The 23428-nt window shown below is 40.0% G+C and overlaps 1 protein-coding gene across 2 annotated transcripts; it reads left to right on the top strand.

Annotated features, from left to right (window-relative positions):
• Positions 1-720: 720 nt before the first annotated feature.
• On the top strand, positions 721-18146 carry bod1l1 (biorientation of chromosomes in cell division 1-like 1). Of its 2 annotated transcripts, none has more exons than XM_053239326.1 (27): positions 721-937; positions 2138-2262; positions 2646-2842; positions 3261-3698; positions 4468-4617; positions 5062-5225; positions 5526-5622; positions 5738-5846; positions 5962-6025; positions 7202-9707; positions 10406-10473; positions 10595-10676; positions 10812-10882; positions 11935-12526; positions 12670-12725; positions 13210-13285; positions 13394-13458; positions 13538-13622; positions 14149-14201; positions 14291-14333; positions 14687-14748; positions 15058-15115; positions 15210-15292; positions 15502-15577; positions 15675-15789; positions 16111-16185; positions 16344-18146. In XM_053239326.1, the coding sequence occupies exons 1-27, from the start codon at positions 821-823 to the stop codon at positions 16465-16467; spliced, it is 5751 nt and encodes a 1916-aa protein (XP_053095301.1). In that variant the 5' UTR covers positions 721-820; the 3' UTR covers positions 16468-18146. The 2 variants fall into 2 exon arrangements, with proteins under 2 accessions (XP_053095301.1, XP_034165701.2); XM_034309810.2 differs by having other exon boundaries at positions 15672-15789.
• Positions 18147-23428: the final 5282 nt, after the last annotated feature.

The raw sequence follows: 23428 nt of genomic DNA, 5'->3' as shown, positions 1-23428 counted from the left end.
CCTTTTAGCTACAATAAAACTCACCACTGCTCCCATTAGTCTCACGATAATTATAAATAAATAAACATTTATAAGTTATCTAACGTTTCAAATCCTTCTCGTTTAGTCCTCCTTTTCCGTGCGTAGTGTGCTTTCTCCTCACCAAGACTGTATGAACTAATGAGGTCTACACATCCTTAAGAAGATTAAACTAATGTCTTATAGCGGGAAAAACAATATGTGCAACAGAGGGAGAGAGAAAAAAGAAGTTTTGAAAACCACTACACCAGATAACTTGAATAGTTTTCATAGCAAACATGCATAAAATAATTTCTTCCGACAGAGGGCGCCGTTACAGAAGAATCGCCTACTTTATTCGTTGTATTTTAATAATATATTCTATGCTAAATATTAATACATGGATTTATTTTTATTTGCTGTATGTTATTAAAAATCGGCAAAAAAAATTACAAATAAGTTTATAAAAGCACTTCGCTGTAATTTCCAGCACATTAAACGATGGTCTTATTTTAAAATTAAAAAGAAAATAATATTATTCGTTGTTTCTGGGTTTTTTTTACATTTTCTATATTTTGCCAAAATAAAAACGCACACAGTAGACAAAAAAAAATCTAAAATATTTTACACAATCTTAAGACTGTATAAAAAATATTTTTATAGTTTATTCCGTGCATTGTGTTTTACTTCCTGTGTCAACGATCAACATCCGGTTCATTCATGTTCAACGCCGAAATCAAAATATTTCCATAGACAGGGGTTGATCCTCAACCCGAGTCTCTAGATATCGTTTTAAAACTGTTAAATCATTAAAACAGCCCAGATGGCTGGTTTACCTCCGGGTGACCCTCAGCTGGTCGCCATGATCGTAAATCACTTAAAAACACAGGGACTTTTTGACCAGTTCAGGAGAGATTGCTTGGCGGATGTCGATACAAAGGTAAGGGGGCTGTGTGTGCTAAGCTAACCGGCTAATGTCATAAGTTAAGATTTCAGTTTATTGTAGATTTGTTAACACGACTGTTTTAGATCATTTTTGTAAAGCTATATACATTTATATATTGATGTGTAGTCTGTATGCAGTAATATGTAAACATTAGGCGTGCTTCAGAGCTTGTCTAATATTATGGAACAATTCTTCTTATAAATGTGTGCAATATTTTTCCAATGTAATTCATAGATTAGTAAATATGATAAATATTCTTGCTTATTTTTGTTTGGGTTTTGTTAGCTGTATTAATAAATGTATTCATACCTAATAAAACGTATTGAGACTGATAATAATAATAATAAAGGAGCAGCAATAAACAATAATAACAAATCAAAAAGTAATCAGAATAAAATCGCATGTTTATGTAACTATGAGATAAAATATTCATAGTAAACTAAAATGTAGAGAGAACAATTAGACAAACGCACATCTCACATCACAGGTCAAAGCAGAATGGCCAGACTGACCAGAGTTGACAGGAAGGCTACGGTAATGCAAATAACCACTCTTTACAACCATGGTGAGCAGAAAAGCAGCTCAGTACACGCAACATGTCAAACATTGATGGGATACGACAACAGAAAATCACATTGGGTTTCACTCCTGTCAGCCAAGAACAGGAATCTGAGGCTGAAGTGGTAGTCTTGTTTTTTTCTCATTTGCAGCTGTCCAGTTTGGGTGAACCTGTGCCCACTGTAGCTTCAGCTTCCTGTTCTTGGTTGACAGGAGTGGAACCTGATGTGGTTTTCTGCTGTTGTAGCTCATCTGCCTCAATGTTTGACATGCCACATGTACTGGGATGCTTTTCTGCTTAGCATGGTTGTAAGGAGTGGTTATTTGTCTCAAACTAGTCTGTGTAAACTCTAGAGACTGTTGTGCATGCAAATCCCAGGACATCTGCAGTTTCTGAAATACTCAAAGCACCAACAGCCATGCCACGGTCAAAGTCACTGAGATCACATTCTTTCCCACATTCTGATGTTTGATGTGAACATTAACTTAAGCTCTTGAGTTGTTTCTGCATAATTCTTAGCAGTCCACTGCTGCCACATGAATGCCTGATTGGATAATTATGTGAATGAGCAGGTGTACAGGTGTTCCTAATAAAGTGGTTGGTGAGTATAGGCTTCAGTTTTGCTTCTCTTTCAGCCTGCGTACCTGCACCTGAGACAGCGAGTGGACAACTTTGTGTCTAATCACCTCTCTAACCACACATGGAGTCCTCAACTCAACAAGAACCAGCTGAGAAACAGCATCAGGCAACTCGTGCTCCAGTATGTATCATCAGACCTAGTTACATGTTTTTTATACAAGACTTTATTCCCAACAGGTTTGGGAATCTGTGTCTCAGATCATTTCGAACCTTGGAATATTTGTAGTTGTCAATGTTTGCTGAAAGATTTAGTTGCACTATATATTCCAGATCTGGTACTGGTTCTTCATACATGGATTGGATTGTTGGTCATTTAACATGATTCTAGATTTGTCCATTCTTCAAAGCTGTTGAACATTCATTACCAAGATTCATGGTACTGAATGGACTCATTCCAAGACAACAAGTGCTCAGGAGCAGCGTCGAAGAATGGACAAATAAGGATCATATCAAACCGTCAGCTCATGGTGTGAGTTGTTTGTTGTTATTTATTGTTTACCTCAGGTCGGGCTTGCTGGAGCAGGGCGTAGATCGGATTGTAGCGCAGGTCGTCGACCCCAAAGTTCAGCACACCTTTCGGCCACAGGTGGAACGTGTTGTCCGTCAGTTCCTGTCTCCTGGCAATCACATGGAGGAGGACGAGCCTCCATACACTGTCGCACAGGTGGAGGAAAACCAGGAAGCTCAGCTGCCATCTCCAGGTAACAGAGCTCACACACTTCTGAAAACGATTCATTTCTTTGTGTCCTTTCATTTACCTTCCCCTCCTTGCTCATATTATTTACACTTACTCTTTCCCTTTCTTTCTTGTTTGCACATTCTCTCTCTTTCTTGTGCTGTTCTTCTCTGTCTTGTCATCGTTTTCTCACACCTACCAGTCTCTCGCACTCTTTCGGTGTCATTTTCTTCACTTATTTACCCACCCTCAAAGTTCTTCCCGCACTCCTCTTTTTCACTCCTCATTCACTTTCAGTTCTCCTTACCCTTTCCCCCCCCATTTTCTTTCTGTCTCTTTCTCTCGCTCTCTCTCATATATATATATATATGTGTGTGTGTGTGTGTGTGTGTGTGTTTTTCACTACATTGATGCACATATATTTTCTCTCTCCCCTTCATCAGCAATCTCCTCGACTCCAGTCTCAGACTCCGCCCCCTCTCAGAGCCACGATCCCTCTGTTATAAAGACAGAAGACGGAGGAGAGGAAGACATGAGCCTGGTAGAGGAGGATGAGAAGGAAGAGGAGAGGACAAAAGAGGAGGATGAGCAAGAAGAGAAGCTCGGAGGGAATGAAGATGAGACGAGCAAAGAGCGAGAGAGGGAGGAGGAGAGACAGAAAGAGACAATGGAGGTGGATCAACAGACTGAGGAGCCTGAGGAGGTCAAGAAAGAGGAAGAAGAAGAAGAGCGAGAGGAGGAGAAGGAAAAGAAAGGAGAAGAGGAAAAAGAAAAGAAAGGAGAGGACGCAAAAGATAAGAAAGGGTCAGGGAAGAACAGGGAGGAGAGCAGCACTGACAAACTGCACATTCGCCAGAAAGCAAGAGAACGACTGAAAGAAGGTAACAGAGTGATCCGAAACATCAGATCCAGAGAGCATCAGATTTCCTTATCATACTATTCCATTATACACTTTTCACACTTGCCATTTTTTTACCCCCTAAACTGCCAGCACAGATTTCATGTGTAATCCTATAGAAAGCGGCTGATGTGGCTGCTTTTAAAAAACGCTGATGTCTGTGGGTTTTTTTTTTTTTTTGGTCATGTGCAGGATCTGTGTTGAGTTCTGAAGAAAAGAAACCAAAGGCATCTGAATGAGAATACATTTAGATAATAAACTTGCTAAAATTGTCGCAAAGTAAAACAATCAATGAACAATCACCTGGAACTGTTATAAATGCATAGAAAATGGTTCACAAATTATAGATTTACACGAACCGATAACGCAAGAAAAATAAAACAGTTATAAAATAAGAGAAAAAAGATTCTGAAATTATACCTTAAAAATCTCCACTGGTGCATTCTAGGGGATTTTTCAAATCCCTTAAAACTTTAAGGGACCAGAAGTGTATTCCAGTCACTGGAATTACTGTTTAGGATATATAAATGTGATATACAGTGGCAACTGGTTGATAAGGTCTTTATAAATAAAACTACTATAGTAAGCTGAAATAGTAACTAATGAAAGAACAAGTTTAAGTTGCGGTCATTTTTTTTTTTTTTTGTGATACATTGAACCCGAACAAAGTGAAATATTTCCAAGCCACAGTGTTGTTTTCTAGTCCAAGACTGTGTTTGCTCATCTGTGTTTGTGTGTGTGTGTTGTGGCAGAATACTCTCTGGAGGACTCGGATCTGGAGGGTTTGAGCGACATCACGGTGAGTTCAGTCCACACAAGCGACCTTTCGTCTTTTGACGATGACAGTGAGGACGAGGAGCCACCTTCTGAATCCACCGAGGAAGGAGAGATCACCTCAGAAGGTAAGACACAGCCCTTTTTAATTAATTAATTCTCTACACACACTCGACCTTTGTGTAAGGGGTGTTATTTATACCAAAGCACTTGAATTCTCAAATCTGATTGGTCAGAAGGTGTTGATTAATTTTCTGTGACAGTAGTTCTGAGAGTAACAGGAATTAACTGGTTTGATACATTTCACATTAACATTATTATGCCTACTCCTCATATTTTAGCCCTTTCTCAGATTTGTCACTACTGAATGAATAGCTCTTATTTAAATATTTACTTTCTTTAAATATTAGTAATAGACTAATAACTGAAGCATGAATAATAACATTAGCTCCTTTCCTTTCTAAAATATTAGACATTCCCATGACAAACATAACTGTGTTGTATCTGCGTTGGTGCTACTTTATATAATAAAGTCTTTGATGTGTTAAATGATTCTTAAATTCTGTGTGTAGATGAAAAGGTTCAGAAGAAAGCTACCGGAGAGGAATCTGATGAGAATAAGGAGAAAAAACCTCGTGGATCCCGCCAAGGCTACATTCACAAGCCTTTCCTTTACTCTCGTTACTATAGCGACTCTGACGATGAGGTTACAGTGGAGCAGCGACGTCGTTCTGCTGTGAGTGAACGGGTTGCACTCTCAAATCACTGTTTAAGCTCTGGTCCATGATGTCTATGAATCTATTTTTTTTTCTTTAAACAAAACAATGAACTGTTAAAAAAAAAAGAAAAAAAAATGTAGCTAATTAGATGTGCAGATTCTCACAGTGTTAAATTGAAGGCTGTACATTTCTCTTGCTTGTTGCTTGGCAGCTCCAGTGCAAAAAATGCACTGCAAAAAAAGGTTTGGTACAGAAAGGTGAGAAGGTGAGGGTTTTATGTTGCCTCTATAACCTGTGATTTCTTTTTGTTTTTCCAGGCGAAGGACAAAGAGGAAAGACTGCTGAAGCGCCAACAGAACCGGGAGCGTCTTGAGGAAAAGAGGAGGCAGAAGGCGGCGCAGGCAGAGCTACAGGGTACGATGTAACCACTTTTGTTATCGTCATTATCATTAACATCATATTCAACATGAACATGTAATATGTTTTGTGTGTGTTTCTTTATTTGTATTTTTTTTCCTCCTCTTGGCAGAAAAGGAAAAGCAGGAGGTTCAGAGACCTCAAGCAAAAGAAGCAAGGAAAGAGAAGAAAGTTCTGGAAAAGAAGGTGGCACTCAGCAGAAAGAGGAAGAGAGACTCACGGTGTGTGTGTGTGTGTGTGTGTGCGTGTGTGTGTGTATGTGTATGTGTTTTCATCTGCGTGGGTTCACCTGTTCCACTTTTTGTTCAAAGCTTCTTTCATTTATTTGGAATGCAGGAAAGAAGACGACTCTGGCAGCAAGAAGAAGAGTGATGGAGATCCTGAATCCGTAAAGAAAGATGTGAGTCTCTCCCTCTGTCTCACTTTCTTCCTGGCTTTCTTTCTTTGTTACATCTCTCTTTAATTTAATCACTTTTATTCCTCCACCTTTCCCTGCCACACATTTCTTTTTTCTCATAGTAGTAATATAACAAGTAGTATTTAAAAAAATGCAAAATAATATGCAGCTGTTCACAATAAAGCTCGAAATAAAAGATAATACAGAATCACAGTTCACAAAAATACATACGGTATATGCTGAATTATGTGTTACTGCCTTTTAAATCCTTTACTGTTATGGACATTACATACCATAATACAAACTAAAATCATGATTTTTGATTAAGTTTAATATTCCTTAATGTTCCTTAAATCTAAAGTCCATGATTTGTATTAATTTACCAAGTCAGATTTCCATTAAAGTCACAGGGAATACATTGTAATTTTTTTTTAATTTGTATGTAACCAAACATATTAAATATGTTTGCATGTTACCAAATATTAGTGTTATATTAAACATTGTCCTCTCAGATGAGACTGATCTTAGAACTGTCTGGACATGGACTAACATCTTAATGAGCACACTTGATTCACTTTCCACTGTCCGAGAGTCCCAGCCCACTATGCCATTCAAGCAGATCTTAACTGCACAACTAGGAAGAATCAGGATTGTTTGGCCCACATTTAGTACTGAACTACCGGTACTAAAATTTAGAATTGATAGATAGATAGATACATTTACCACTGTGCTGTGCTTGCTGGGTTACTTTTATCTCGCTGGTTTGTTTTTCTTACAAAATTGCTCCTAGCAGAATAGACGTCTTCAGCAGAATCACATAGTTTTATAGAAGCCAAGTGGAACAGTTGTGATTGGTTAGACCTGTTCACTTTACATCCAAAGCAGAGAAATTGTGGCAAAGTACATGTAGACATTGCAAAGTCAAAATTTTAAGTATCCTAAGCCTAAAAAAAATACAGTGCCATTAACTTTACAGTCCTCAAATTTTACTATAACCATATAACTATTTCTGTCAGCTATAAACTCCTTTTTAAGCTACTGTTCCTCATCTCTAATAAAGATGTAGTCCTTGTTCCCCATTAAAACTCAGTCCCTTAAGAATAAGTGCTTTGATCCCTAATAAAACAGTCTCTGATCTCTGTTAAAGTTACAGTCCCTAACGTAGTATTGTCCATGTAGGATGCAGTGAAGTTTAAAGCAATCTCTCAGAAGCCTGTTAAGAAGCTGTCTGAGGAGGAGCAGCGGAGGAGGAAGAGCATTTCAGAGGACTCAAACGAACCACGCAAAATCCTTGACAAAAACCGTACACACTCGTTCATCCTGGACCTCGAGCTGGGAACTGAGGAGGCTCTCAGACAGAGAGGCGGTGGGAAGAATGAGCGACATGCTCGCAGAGAGAAAGAGCGAAAAGAGAATGAGAAAGAGCGTGGTGTGTCAGATGAACGAGCCAGGTACAAACAGAAGCCAGAAAATAAGAAAGGAGGAGAGGCTGTGGCAGAGGAGAAGGAGGGAGGGGTGGTGAAAGGTACAGTTGATGACAAAGTAGAGAAAAAAGGCTCAAAGGTTAAAGGAGACAAGAAGGGCTCTGTGTCAGGAAGGGAAGGAAGGCTTTCTGTGATGGAGGGATCAGTCCCAGAGGAGGGAACGACCAAGGATTTGAAGAAAGAAAAGATGCCCTCAGAGACTATGAAAGAAAAAATAAAAGGAGAAAAATCACTGGGCAAGACTGACCCAAAACAGCAGCATCGCCTGGATTCTACTGGCTCCACAGAGGAGAGGTCCGAGGGTGAGGCTGCTTCTGATTTCAACAAGAAGAAAGACAAGCAATCTAAAGACATTTTGAAACGGTCAAAAAGTCACCCAGAGGTTAAATCTCTAGAGAAGGTAAAGGTCAGACAAGATGGCAAAGATGTAGGTGCTGGTGGTAAAGACAAAAGCTCCACATCAGAGGCTCCCAAACATAGCTCAGACACAAAGGTCAAGAATTCAGAGGCAGGACCAAAGGTCAAATCTGTGTCAGAAAAAACAAGATCCAAGTCCAGAGATGACTTGAAATCTCAGAGTCCATTAATGACCAAGACAGACAAGAAAGCCCAAGGTCAGGAAGCCAAGGGAAAAGCAGCAGCAGCTCCTAGCAAGTTGGAGTACTCAAAGGAGAAGAAAAAGGAGGGAGTGATGAAAGAGGACAGGAGGGTCTCAGAAGACCGTGTTGAGAAAGGGAAAGATGCAAAGAGCACAAAGAAAACAAGTGAGAAGAAGACAAAAGAGTCAGAGAAGAAGGGAGGAGACAGTGAAAACGAAAGAAGAATCTTGGAAGCAGATGATCTTTCTTCCAGTTCCTCTGTTCCGTCAGCAGTTGCTGAAGAGGTACAGACTGCAGGTGGAATGGCTTCTCAGCCTTCAAACACTCAAGCACAACAAGCTTCAGAATCCCTCACAACGTCTGACCTTACAGTTCAACAAGTCTCAGAGTCTCTTGGTGAATCAGAACTCAAAACCCCACAGGTCTTGGAGTCCCTTACAGAGTCTCATGTCTCAAACCCACAGGCCTTGGATTCTGCCGCAGAGTCTGATTCCACAGACCAGTCCATCACAGAGTCTCTCAGAAAGTCTGACCTTACTTCAGACTCACAAGCTATGGATACAGAGTCTGATCTTACAGCCTTACAATCCAGAGATGCAGAGTCTAATCTTACAGCCCCGCAAACCATGGATACAGAGTCTGAACCTACAGCACCTCATGCCATAGATACAGAGTCTGTCATTACACCCCCACAAGCCAATGCTGCAAAATCTGAACTCGCATCACCACACGTCTTTGATGCACCCACAGAATCTTCTGTAAAAGAACAAAGTCCACCTACAGAGTCTGATCTTGTTAGTACAACACCACTGCAGTCCTCAGAATTAACTTCAGTATCTGATCTTACAGTTCCTCAGTCTTCAGATTCAAATCAAAGTTCTGATCTCATGAATTCTAACTCCTCCAAGCCTAATTTCACAGTTCCTGAAATATCAGACATAAAACCAAATACTGATCTCGCTGTCCCTCAGTCCTCAGTCTCAATCCCAACATCCATTCTCATGGTTGCTGAGTCCTCAGACTCCATCCCAGAGTCTGATCTCACAGTTGCCCAGCCCTCAAACTCAGTCCCAGCATCTGAACTCACAGTCCCTCAGGGTTCCGACACACTTCCTAATCCAGTTCCTGCTGAAGCTAACAGCACCTCTGTCCCTGACGACATGTATGATGCCCTGAGTGACATCACTCCAGATCCTGACGACGAGGAAGAGGCCACCATGAGACTGGCCGAGAGCCAGCCTCAGCCCTGTCCCATCCCTGCAGAGGCTGATGCCCTCCTGTCCTTGATGGATGTCTGTGCTTCTGCAGCTGTAAGCAACTCCACTGGTGCTTCTGATGGACAGGTAGCTGAGAGTTCTTTCCGGGATGCGGATATAAAGATGAAGGAAGCAGCACTCACATTACTCTCCATGGATCCAGATCAGGCGGTTTCACCAAGTTTTATCACTGAAGATACACATGTTGCTGGGCAGCAGGTGGAGTCTTTAGCCTCAGACCTGGTTGATGTGACAAGTGCGATAAAGCCACCTAAAGAAGTTACGAATGAGTCTGAAAGTGAATCATCTGCTCGTGACTCAGAGGAAGGAGACAAACGCACTGAAGGTAGTTCTCCTTTATTCACTTGCCTGTGTTCTAGATAATGCAATAGCCCTTCCTTTGTGAAAATGCTCCAAACAATTCAGCTATTCCATGTGTTCTAGATAATGCTAGTTACCTTGCTCTATAGTGTTATAGATTATTCATTAGCTTCTTGTGTGGTCTGGATAATGCAGTAGGTAATGACATTGAGCCTTCTCCATTCTAGATTATATAAACTGTGGCCTCGTTCTATATTGTTCTAGATTATTCAGTAACTGCTTGTGTGTTCTGGCTAGTGCAGATCATAATATTTCTCCTAATCTGTTCTAGATCATATAAATTTTGGCTTTGTTGCATTATTGCTGTAGATAATACTGTAGCCCATCCTGTGTTTTAGATAATGCAGTAAAGGCTGTGTTCTAGATAGTGATATTTTCAGTTTTCTCTTCTAGATCTAGACTTTGCTTTTCATTTGTTTTAAGTAGTGCAGTAAATCATAACGATTGCCTTTCTCACTTCTGGATTATGCAATTGATTATGATGTTGCCACTTAAGGTTCTGGATAATGTAGCAGATCATCATCTTTTCCCATGTTTTATTCAACATAAATGTAGTAAATCAAATGTAATGTAGTAAATCATCAGTTTTTCTAGAACACTTAGAACACAGGGTGTGCAATGTTTTGTTATTTTAATCAAACTGATTACCTTTTTTTTCTCCAGCTCTAGCCAACACAGCCATTGAAGGAAAGGCCACAGACACAGTGTCTAAAGAGGAAGCAACATCTGAGGTGAGATTAACATCATATCTGGTATAGATTTTGTTGACCATAGAAGTGGAAAACTAGGCATGTTTTAAATGTATTTAGCATGACAGTTACCAAATTGCCTTGAATGTGTCCATATGTTCAGATCAACAACGGTGAATCAAAAACAAAGTCTGACGTTTCTAAACCAGAAATCTCTGCTAATGATGAACCAGCAGGAGAATCCGGTAAGTCTGGGTGTCTAACTATTGATGTTGCTGATACCTTTTAGGAATACCTTTGGTAACTGGGTTGTAGTTGTTTTATATACAATACAGACCTAAAAAAAAAAAATTATTATTATTATTTTTTACTGTTTTCAGCTGAGACTGATGCCAGCCAAATACACACACAAACTCCGAGTGAAAGCATTCACACAGCTGAGGGCACAAAGGTAAGTCTGTTACTTGTAGCCAAAATGTTTAACATTTGTACATTAGAGTAGGGCTGCATTATGAATGATTTTAAACTGACATTGAAATTTGTATATGCGGTTTTCACATTACAAGAAATCGGATGCTAATTGGTTGCTTGTATTATTAACGCAATGTTGTGTTAACAATTGGTTTAACCTAATAAACAAGCAGACCACTTGTATGTAAAAACAACTGTAAAAACTGGCTAAACTGTGATGATAATACCAAGCTAAGAACACCACAAATGCACTAACAAGTAGACTAACAAGTGGAACTTGCACACTAATCATAAATACTTTAAATAATGGACAAACTACCGTAACTGCTGGAGTAGCATGACTACCGTAAATACACTAACAAATGGACAAACTATTGTAAGTGCGAGTAGCATGTGCAGCATAAATACAGAAACCAACAGGCAAACTACTGTAACTGCTGGAGTAGCACGACTACCGTAAATACACTAACAAATGGACAAACTATTGTAAGTGCGAGTAGCATGTGCAGCATAAATACAGAAACCAACAGGCAAACTACTGTAACTGTTGAAGTTGCACAATTGCTGTAAATAAAAAATCAAAAATGTAAAAAAAAATAATAAAAATACTGTGATGCTGACTGTATTATACCTTAAGTAATGGACAATAGTAAGCCTACTACAAATACACCAACAAATGGAAAAAGATACTGTAACTGCTGGGGTATCACGTCTGCCATAACTGTTGCACATCTGCAAGAAGCATATTAAAAAAAATAGGCAAACTCCTGGAGTAAATATTGGTGCATGTAAAATATTGGTGCATGTAATTAGAGTAAAAACAGTAACACATGGACTATTCTAGCTCTTCATGTAGCAAGCCTACTCTAAATACACTAAAATGGTTAAACTTATGTAATTGCTGAAGCAGCATGGACAAACTACAGTAACTTGGTTAGTAGCAGTCGTGAATTTACTGTGCATTCGCTTGTTTATAAAATTAGAAGTATTTGTACTGGACACTTCGTGAATCAGCTGTGTGTGTGACTACAGAGCAAAACAGAGAACACTGTGCAAGAGGCCCAGGCACAGGAGGCCCAGGTGCAAGAGGCACCAGTGCAAGAGGCACCAGTGCAGGAGGCACCCGCGCAGGAGGCACCCACGCAGGAGGCACCCACACAGGAGGCACCCGCGCAGGAGGCACCCACACAGGAGGCACCCAAGTTGCAGGAGCAGGAGACCCAGATGCAGGAGTCCCAGACACAAGAGGCAAACGCACAGGAGCAGGAGGCGCAGACCCAGGATGTGCAGACACAAGAGGCAGAGGAGCAGGAAGCACATGTTCAGGAGGCACAGGCACAGGAGGCTCAGACGAATAAGGCACAGGAAATGCAGGATACCCAGCTGCAGGAGGCGCAGGGTCAGGAGGTGCAGGAGGCAAAAGCACAGGAGAAACAGGAGCAGGAGACACAGGCGCAGGAGACACAAGTGCAGGATGCGCTGGAGGCAAAGGAGACCCAGGCGCAGGAAGCAAATGCACCAGATGCCCAGGCGCAGGAGGCAAAGATGCAGGAAGTTCAAACCCAGGAGGCACAGACACAGCCGGCGCGGAGAGGGCGACGTCCTAAATTAGTTAAACAAGCCAGTACGTTATAAACTTCTGTGTGTATTTTGAATTGTACATTATGTTTGTACAGTGCCTTATAACACTAAAGAATACAAGTATTGCTGTTTGTTCCCATTTTCCCTATTTGTCTAAGTGGAACCTGTTCTGTGCCCTTCTTTCAGGTAGCGTATCTAAGTCAGATGGACAAGAAGAGGACAAATCTGATGTGTCAGAAGCGGTAAATAGATTTTTGCCCTAATTTTTCCCAAGTTGGTCATTTGCCTATTCCTTCTCACTAGGTAGCACTTCGGGACACGGAAAACTGCTGCTCATGCTACGTCACAGGGAAGCTGAACACACTCAGAGGAAAATGCTGACTGTCCTCTGTCCTCAGGACACTGGCTTCTGCCCCATCCAGAGAGCATGACAAGTTTCACTCTTTTGGACTCCCAGCCACCAATGGCTGTGGTGAACACTCTTCTGTTGCGCCACTCAGAAGCCAAAGATACAGTTGTAATGCTTATGTTTGCGGTTTTGATAATATGAATGTTAATGATTGGAAAAAATGAAAGGGAGGGGTGAATGTTCCAATGATTAACATTACATGTGTGTGGAACATAGATTTCCACTCGCCTTAACAAGCTGTTAATAAGCTGCTTTTAATCCAGCTGACATGTGTACACCTGAATCAGAAAAGACTAAGATAAATAAATCTTTTTTAGGATGAGCGTCTGGAAGGCAGAGTGACCCGCAAAGGACGATGGTCCAGTCAGAGAGCAGCGTCAGCCAAGGAAACTGGTATGCGTTTGGTGTTTTTTTTGGGTTTTTTTTAACCCTTGCAAGTGTAATATCACTCAGAGATCAGAGGAATGAGACACACTCATCAATTTTTTTTCTGTGTTTCAGCATCCAAAGCTCAAACCAGTCAGGAGGCCAAAGACACAGAGACTAACAAACCATCGCATAAAAATGTGAGGAAAGATTGAATTTCGTGTGTTCTTGCATGTGTCTATATTTCTTTATTTTTTTGCTGATGTGTATGTTTGACAGAGTGAGGATGAGGACATTGAAGATGGAAGCAGAACTGCACAGAAAAGATCGTCTAAGGTCCCAGATGCTTCACAGAAAGAAGCTTGTGAGTGTGCACACACACACGTACACACAAACTATTAGAGTATTACCCTTTACATTAATCATTTTTGGTGATACTTTAGCAAAATGAACCAAACTTAATCAGCTGTAGACAGACTAGTGGATGTAAAATTAGACAGACAGACGGGTAAACATCCGAACAGATATATAGATCAGTAGACAGACAGATAGATTTACATTTACACAAATATATATCGGGGCTGCAATACAGAGAAGTGTGAAATTCAAGGACAAACCTATATACCCTCATCTGTATATATTAGATACAGACAGATAGACAACTGGATAAAAAGACAGCCCATCAGACAGATCAATAGACAGACAAACCGAGAATAAGACAAGACAGTAAAATGTTAGATCATAAGCTTCATATGTTGATTTTTTTATGGTTGGGTCTGGCATCCTGGTCGCATATGTTCATGTTTTTTCACACATCACAGAGCCACGATTTATGAAAAGTTTGAAATACTCATGATCTAAATTAAGTGAGTTTTTCCCATAATGCCTAGCATCGAAGCCTGAAGAAGCAGAGCCAACAGGAGAGGAAGTGGAGCAAAAAGAGGTGAAGTCGTTTACATGTACAACTTTTAATGAGGTATACTGAATCTGAGTTCTGATGTGTGTGTGTGTGTGCTGTGTTTGTGTTTGCAGGCGCGTAGAGGAAGGCGTTCTGGAGTTCAGACAGCCGCTGTGGGTAAGTGAAGTTACACCTCCCCGGTGAATCGGTCTTCATGATAACCCAAAATGAAAATGCAGTTTGAAGCAGAGCTAATTATTAAGCCTGTATCAATCCCGTTTTCAACGTCATGCACATTCACAGCATAAAATGCTTTGATCAAAAAATACTCAACATCCTTCTGATACTGATCCAGAATGTCAGGCCAGCACTGGTCATGATCCCCTGTATTGTATCTGGATTGTTTGGCATCAAAATAGATCCACAGTGATATAAAAAGTGTGATAATCTGTAAATGAAAATTCTCCATAAAAGCACAGCACCTCACACACATGGGTATGTCTGAGACACATTTTTGTTTTACTTGACAGCTAAACCAGCACTGAGGAGAAAGAGGTCTGACCAAGCTGAGGATCCTGAGAAAGTAGGAAAAGTGAGTAAAATGGTGTGTGTGTGATGGTTTATATTAGTGCTTTGACAAAGAGAGAGAGAACGAGAGAAAGAGTTGCAGTTGGAGATGAAGAGAGAGAGAGAGAGAGAGAGAGAAATTAAAACCAAAATAGAGACAGAAAGGAAGGCAGAGAACCAGAGAGAAAGGAGGAAAAGACAGACAGAGCACATTGATGTGTATTACCAGTATTGTGATGTACTGTTTAACCTACCGATCCATGACAGTACTCTCTCTCTCTCTCACACACACACACACAGTAACATATTTATAATCTGTTCACTTTGTTTGAAGGAACTTGCAGCTGAGGAGAAGGAAGAGGAGCCTGTGAAGAGAGCACGACAAGATAGTGGTAAACACACACTCACACTCACTTGATATGTTAAAGGTGTTTGTGTCTTTATTTGTCCTGCTCATCACTCTGTCTCTCTCTCTCTCTCTCTCAGAGAGTGTGACTGAGGAAGAAGAGGAAGGAAAAGAGGAGAAAAAAGAAGAGGACAGAGAAACAGAGAGCTCTAAAGAGAAGGCTGTGAGTCGATCACACACTCTTGTCTCATCACTCACTCACACACACACACACACACACACAATATCATCAGAGGCATATAATTCACACACACCATCATATGTTTTGTGTGTCAAAATTCAGTAGATATTTAATAGCTCCATAAAGGGCCCCAAGTTCCCTTTATTATTGAGCTAGCTGAATAAATACCAATGATGCCGACTTTCTTTTAGGAGGAAGAGGAACCAGTGAGAAAGACTCCACGGCGAGGCAGATCTTCAAAAAACACTTCTAACGTGGATGACTCGGGTGCGACAGGACTGTGTATCTGTGTTGTGTTTTAAGGTTGTTCTACTGTGCTTGATTCTCAATAGTGACACTTTTTTTTTTTTTTTAAACTCAGCAGCCCCAGAGAAGAGAGAGGGAGAGACAGAGACAGGAGAAGAGGATGAAAAACAGGAAGAGGAAGAAACAAAAATTAGAGCAACAACACGTTCTGCATCTCGGCTGGAGGCTGAGAAGTATTAAGATTTTCTACACATTTTGTTATATATTTAGATCACCAATTTTCTTAGAGGCCATTTAAAGAGTTTTTCCATATAATTTATGAAAATTATACAGCTTCAATGCAATGAGCAAATTCAGTGGGGTGACTGTTTTTGTTTGCCATCATGATCATTAACGCTAATTATATTAGATGGTTTTTATATAAGGATTTATAGGTTAGGACAGTAAATGGCACTGGGCTAATGTTAAGCAAAATTAATAACATACTTGTCACTTTTCAGTTAAAGTCACAGCAAAAAAAAAAAACGTGTCAAAAAGAATTTTCCTTTGTGCAGAAATAAGCCAAGTAAGCCATCAACCAGAGCGGTGAGCAAACTGAGCGGGAAGGAAGAGAGCTCTCCAAACACACGGTGTGTCTCCATAATAATTATAGTCATACATGGATATTTTTTAGATTGTCCTCATTAAAATGATTTTAGGACTGGGTGTGTGGATGTATGTCAAGTTGATGTCCTTGAACACTGACATTTTAACTGAGAAATAACGTGTCTGTCTATCTCTCTCCCAGTTCCTCTCGTTCTCAGAGTGCTGCTGCAGTAAAGGGCCGTAAGGGCGAGTCGAGTTCTCCAACACCTCGGACCCGCGCCGGCCACAAAACTGAAGAACCGCCCTCAAAGAGGACCAAACGATGATGTGTATTTGTGTATATTATGTATGTATGTAGCCCAGTCAGCTTTATGTTTATTACGTATTCCTTGTCCAGTGCAAACAGAGTGGCTCTGTGTGGCTGTTCCACTGTAATGACATCGGCATTTAACATGATCCCTCCCAGCTGCAGATGTCACACGGGAACGTGTTTTTAACTCACTGACACTCTCCTGCTGACCAGCTTTACGCGCTCAGGATTGTGACCATGCAGTAAGTTTTATAACCAGCATTTATGAGCAGTACTGAATTGTTTCTAATGGCGTTATGTTTGTCTGTTTTCTTCTTGTGTACAGTTTATCTCAAAGTTCCAGAATATTTTGATCTCAAAACATATTTTCAGAAAGTTGTGGACAAAGCACATTCTGCTTACTCCAAGTACAAACCCAGAATGTTCTAGAATGCATTTCCAGAAAGTCATATAACCAGAAATCACCGTGTTTTCTCTACGCAATGTGTATTGTAATTTTTTTTTTTCTCTCCAAGAAAAGTGCTAGACACAGAACATGCCATTATTGCTGTGTCCTAGTTGCTGTGAAGTTGCTGTATTTGTGCTAAAGAATTCCCTAGAATTATAACAGGTTCTGCTTTTCCTGTTGGAGAACATGAAAAGCACATGTTCTTTCAACTTTTTGAAAGTGTTCTAAAATGCGTTTTCAGAAATACCTAGAACCAGAACGCTCTTTGCTTTCGTTGTAGGACACAGTGTGTTCTAGAACATTTTTTAAGAAAACTGCTAGAATCAGAGCATGCTATTATTACTCTCCAAAGTGTTCTAGAATGCATATACAGAATGTTCTAGAGCCATCATATCACATGATCTGAGGTAAAACCTTAGTGTTCTGCATCCAGAAGGCTATAGAATTCCAAGAACAATAACTCACATTGCTTTCCCTGTTAAAACATGAAAAGAGCACGTTTTAGAACTCTCTAAAATGCGCTGTCCAATATATTTCAGAAAGAACCACGCTGTGTTCCCCTAGTGTTCTAAATAGTGTAGTTAGTAATGGGTAAACCAAGAAAATTATGTGAGAATCAAATTCATTACACACAAATACTGGTGGGGAAATGTGTGCTGTAGCCTAGATATATTTCAGAACAGGTATCCGTTATATACACAGCATATATACCGTTTTAAAATCCTGTGTTAGATTCTCACACTGAAAGGAACTCTGCTAATAGACATGTGCCAATAATCAATTACAAAATATAACACAATATCCTGATGGAACATTTGAATGTTGGTCTAACTGATTTTTTCCCCCCAAAATCTGGCAAGGTACGTAACAATGTGGGAATACTGTAAACCTTGAAAAAGCCATTGGTAAACCTTGGTAAATGATGGTGATATGAACATATTGCTCAAACCAATCCACTTTAAATACAGTACTATTTACACTCCTAGAAAAAAAAGGTTCTATCTAGATGTATTTTTTCCCTAAGAGTGTATATGTTACTTGTTCCACAGAGTGAAAAATATGTTTAGTTTATTATGTCTTATGTGTCATTTTATTGTGTATCTGCTGAGCCTGTTACTGTGTTCAGTTGCATTTGTGCTGATCCTGTTGGCGTGTTCAACATGAAGACACTCATTCTGTGAATGTAAAGAACTGAGCTATTTCTTTTCTACATTTAGCTTTTATTATAAAGGCCACTGGGACCATGACTGTGTACTCTTTCATTTCTGTGTGGTTTTTAATTTCTGGTTCTCTGAGCCTCACTACTCTCCAGGCTTCCTCTTGGTCAGGAACCTTAGATCTCCTGATCTATTAGTCATAGTCTTTCTAGACTCTAGATTTTTTTAATCCCAAAAAATGTTTTAAATAGTCTGCATAATTAGCTTTCCTAGTTTTTTGGGGTCTTTAGTTAACAGAGGTTTCCTAATAAACAGGTTCCCCTATTTCTCTGATAGTTTTTGTTAGATTGCATATTTCTCCTAAATTTCTAATATGCAGGTTTTCTGTTTTCTTGGCTTCCGTAGTTTAAAGGTCTGTCTATTTTCTTTGCTAGTTTCTTAAATTATCCTACTTATCCTGGACTCTAGTGTGTAGTGTCTAGTTCTCATAGTTTCCACAGTCTCCAGATTCCCTTTTTCTTTAGTTTCCCTAGTAGGCAGATTCTTAAAGTTCTCCTAGTTTTCCTAGTTGTCCTAATTCCCAGTTTTGCTAGGCTCTGAGTTTACTAGTTTTTAGGGTTTTTTTAGTCTTTAGATTCCCTAGTCCTCTGAGGTTCCACAGTTCTATTTCATCCCTTTCCCCTTCTAACTGCCAGGAGTGGTGTATAACACCTAAATAACCCCTTAAGTAAGTATGCATGCATGCTAAGATATTTCAGCAAGGTCATGTAGTATTTACAATAAATACTACAGTCAGACAACATAGCCATGACATACTGTTTGAACATGGTATTACATTTAGCTACTTTACACTGAGCTCTCTTTTCTGATATCACAAGCAGGGATTCTATGTAATGTGCAGTTTTACATTTTATTATTTCCTCCACACTGACATTTGCTCGGCAGGCCCCGGCAGGTACATGTTCTGGCTGATATAATGGATCATGAGAAGGCCATCCTTAGACATATGCATGCTGTTGATGATTTTGCAGCAATATGATGACTATTCTGCTCTAGCACTGTAGCAATCACACCAATCTAGAGTCGGTGACCTCACTATAAGGGAGCTAAATAACACCCCACTCCAGGAAGTAGGGAATCTGGGTCAGGAAATGGGGTGCCATATTGGCTTGTACTTGACGTCAGGTGTGGTTGTGACAATCCACCCTGCTGGAATTTGTGTGCCTGGGTCTTTCTTTGGGCCTGCTGCCAAAGAAGCCCCGGACATGAGGGTGCAGGTTTTGGAATAACAAAACCTACATGACCAAACAGACTGCCCATGTGGTGTGTTTAGGACTGCACACACTGGTTCCACCTTCTAACACTTACTGGGTGTCTGCCTGGCTAGGGGCCACAGCCTCAGGCTTCTGGCAAATATTTGAGTATCCAACATCTACCTCATAGGGAGGGCCCTAGGGAGCACTCCTTGAGCACCTACATGAAGGACATGAGATGGCAATGAATGAGAACATCAATACCTCAGATAAGTGGTCCTGATGACAATGCCACTAGGATAATTACAGTTTCAGAGCTCACTGTTTCTTTTTGGGGTTCAAAGCCTTACCAATTTCAGACATGAGCAAGTTGGTGAAATGGGTCATCATGCCACAGGTCGATACATCTCCTTGCCTCAAAAGAGGGAGCTCAAACATTAGTCTGCAAGCAGTGTAGGACACTTCTAGTAGAAGGATTCCAGTTGGAGGCTGTTCCCCCCTGAAAGAGATAACTCACAACTGGTGCTGTTTTTTTGATGTCACAGGGATACTGGTGGTTCTTACAGGGTTATGTATTAATAGAACTACAATTACATACATAACTAGCATTCTCTGGGTGTCCTTGTCTGTAGTTTCTCCAGTTTTCCATGTTCTCCTGTGTGTTTGTGTGTCTGTATTTCTTTATGCTGAGAGGTTTTCTTGCTCTACAGGAGCAAAACAGAGAATGACAGAGAGAATGGAGTTTTCCATCTCTTCACAAGTTCTGCTCAGTTATTTCCACCAGCGGCAATCCAACCCTTGAAATACTACACCAGCCTTTCTCTTTCCAGTGAGTGTCTACAGGGGGCAGCCTTAACCTCTAATATAAAGACACAGTATTACAGTACTGGCAATGTACTATGGGAATTATAGGATAATGATATTGTCTTTATTTAGGAATTGTTTGTGTTTCTTCTTTCTCTAGAGTTCTCTGTCACTCTAGAATATTCACGAATAAGGCAAGAGATTTCTTAAATGGCCTGGAACCTCTCAGCAGCATCATTAGGTAGAGATTACCTCATATACACAATATGACCGAAAGTATGTGGACACCTAACCATCACACCCACATGTGGGCCTTATGCAAACTGTTGCCACAAAGTTGTAACCACACAATTGTCTAGAATGTCTCTGTATGCTGAAGTTTCCATTCACTGGAACTAAAGTGCCCAAACCTGTTTCATCATGACAATGGCCCTGTGCACAAAGTGAAATCCATGAAGACATGGTCTGCTAAGGTTGATGTGGAAGAAACTGAGTGACCCAAACCCACTGAACACCTTTGGGATGAACTGGGATGCCAAGTGGACACCAGGACTTGACATCCCAGTGCCTGACCTCACTAATGCTGTTGTGGCTGAATGAGCACACATCCCCACAGCCATTCTAGAAAATCTAGTAGAAAGCCTTTCCAGAAGAGTGGAGGCTGTTATAACAGCAAATGTGACTACTGCTGCCACATGGTTGGTAAACTGGATAATTGCATTAACAAGTGTACAGGTGTTCCTATTAAAGTTGCTGGTGAGCGTAAATTAGTCTCATTTACAACTTGATAGATTTTAAATTCCATTAAAATAAAAATTACCTCCTTCGATTTGACTAATGATTTAAAAACATTGCTATTTAAAGCTGATGTTTCACTGATTTGCTTGCCTTTCTAGACGTTACACCTCTACATTTGTGGGGCAAAAACTGGAACTGCAGCAAGCACTAATAGAGGCCCACTGGGGCTGGAATTACACTGCCCCATGCTTTTTATTTGAGGAAAAGCAGTGACCAGGATGGTTGTTAATGACAGGGTTAGTATAGTCGCAGTGTTTATGCCAAATTGGGCTAGTTTAAATAGCAAAATTGGAATATAAAAAATTTAATCTGAATTTAATTTAGCCTAATAAATATCCGCAAACAAAAGCAAAGTGTAAGAGACAGTATGTCTATGATGTACAGAACCATTTCTACTGTAAGATATATTGCAAAGATAGGGAAGGGGAAAAGGGGATTATGGAGTGGATAATGTCCATACATTAGAAATGCATGTTCACCACGGTGACCTTGTTTCCTAAGCAAAGACTGAAAAACATTGGAAAAGTGGGTCTCCTTTTTCCAATGCAGTGCAAATTTTCTGGGCTAGTTTTGGGTTATTTGCATGTTTTTTGAGATGTAGCTGGGCTGGCAATTTTGCTGAAACCTCTCTACCCTGGTTAAGGTTATTAGCTCTTTTGTGTGCAGCTTGCCAGTGACAGGAAACACACCTGCTCTGTCGAACACAGTTGCACAAAGGTACGTGTACCTTTATGTTGTCCACACTGAACTGCCTATTACGGGGTTACTTTAAAACTTCACTAGATAGTAGCCTATAGCATAAGTCAAGTGTGATAGCCTCCCGGCTTAATTTTGTTTCAGACTAATGTTGCCCTGAGGCAACAAAATCTGTGGTCACGAGCCACTACTGTGTTAGAAATATTCTGGATCCCCACCGCTAATTGTATTAGTGTATTAGCATTCCTGTCAACATCCTCAGTAGAGAGCATCACAAACGCATCAGCTAAAACAATGAAGCACTCACTGACACACTAACACAGTGGTTCTCAAGCTTTTTGTAGAAGAGACCCCATTATCTGTTTTTTTTTTTTTTTTTTTTTTATAAATTTCATGGACTTCCTCAGTACGGATATACAGTATTTTTCTTAAGCATTATTTATCTATATTAATTTTTCAAATAATATATTTTGGAATTTTTCTGTTGCTGAACTTTCCACCTATAGAACACATTTGCTTTGAGCTGGCTTTGGTGCTTGGACCCCTAAATATAATGCATTTTGTTACTGTAAGTGCGATTTCGACCACTAACAAAATTGGGGAAAAAAACAAAAAGCAAACAGAGAAAAAAAAAAAAAAATGGTCTCTGTTGGTATGCTTCACGGACTCCTGGGGCTTCCCGGACCTCACTGTGAGAACCACTGCACTAATAAACACATACGGCTATTACCTTTAAACGCGCTCTGTGAACACACTGGACGGAGCTGCTACCAAAATACGCACACGGCATTTCTATTTCTCTTGCCCTCACACACACAATCACTTATTTCTTTGTGCTGTGATAAAATCTTACGGGTCGTTTCTGTCCAAATGACGGATCGGTTATGCAAACGAGGCAGAGATTGCAGTTTGTAGCACTGTGCAGTTATTAATCACTTTGTGGTGGCCAAATGCGCCCATGATGATAGGAATACATTGCAGTATTGACTGTGTGGCCACATTTGGCTGGTCCCCATGAAAGGAAATGCTTTTTTGTTTTTTTTTTCTTCATAAAAAAATCTATTGGAGAAATAAAAGCTAACATGTATGAGGTTCACATTTGGTATGAAAGACCCGTTAGAGAAAACATAAATATAACTGTTTCAAACGGTTACAAATGACGCATGATGAATGATTTTTCATTCTCGGTACGAATGGATGAAACAACAACTCATTCAACAGCTCAGCCCTTTCTGAATCGCTCCATTTTCCAGACATTTGTCCTGTTCTTCTTCGTTGACTTTAGGCTTTTAGTCCTTTTTTCAGCTTCACTCTGCCAATGTTTTGAATCAGTATAATAATAATAATAATAATAATAATAATAATGAAGTAGAAGTAGTATTTATAATGCACTGAAAAATAAACGAATGTAGCTGTTAAAACTGGTATTAGAGAAAGCATTACGTGTTAGGCTATTTCAGAGGTAGCTATAAATTAAATTTTTATATGAGTAATATAATTTATTTCCAGGATATTAATTTAAAATGAGTGTTTGTGCACTGGAAGGTTTAATTTTGTCCCTTTTTCCCCAGTGTGCATACTATAGTGTCCGAACAGCACCAGTGTTTCAGTAAATCTGTGGAAGCAAAAACTTTAAAATAAATAGTAAGGAATAAGACAGTGTTGATGAATGTGGTGCTGCCGCTGCGGGGGGACAAAATCAGTGATCGTCTAGTCCATTTCTTTCTTTCTTGGTTAAAAAAGTATCTATTGGTCATAAAAACAATAACTGCTCATTCAGCTCTGTTTATTGTCACTACGTCCAATATTTTATGCGCTTAA

Source organism: Pangasianodon hypophthalmus, chromosome 13 (genome assembly GCF_027358585.1).
Source record: "Pangasianodon hypophthalmus isolate fPanHyp1 chromosome 13, fPanHyp1.pri, whole genome shotgun sequence".
Lineage (NCBI taxonomy): Eukaryota > Metazoa > Chordata > Actinopteri > Siluriformes > Pangasiidae > Pangasianodon > Pangasianodon hypophthalmus.
Note: the sequence above shows the minus strand (reverse complement) of the source record. Positions and strands in the feature narration are given on the sequence as shown.

Bases quoted from the DNA above. Each gene is read 5' to 3' on its own strand.
- bod1l1 (XM_034309810.2), top strand. From the start codon at position 821: ATGGCTGGTTTACCTCCGGGTGACCCTCAGCTGGTCGCCATGATCGTA. The intron at 13,459-13,537 runs GTGAGGAAAGAT...TATGTTTGACAG, and splicing joins ACAAACCATCGCATAAAAAT to AGTGAGGATGAGGACATTGA. The intron at 14,749-15,057 runs GTGAGTAAAATG...CTTTGTTTGAAG, and splicing joins ATCCTGAGAAAGTAGGAAAA to GAACTTGCAGCTGAGGAGAA.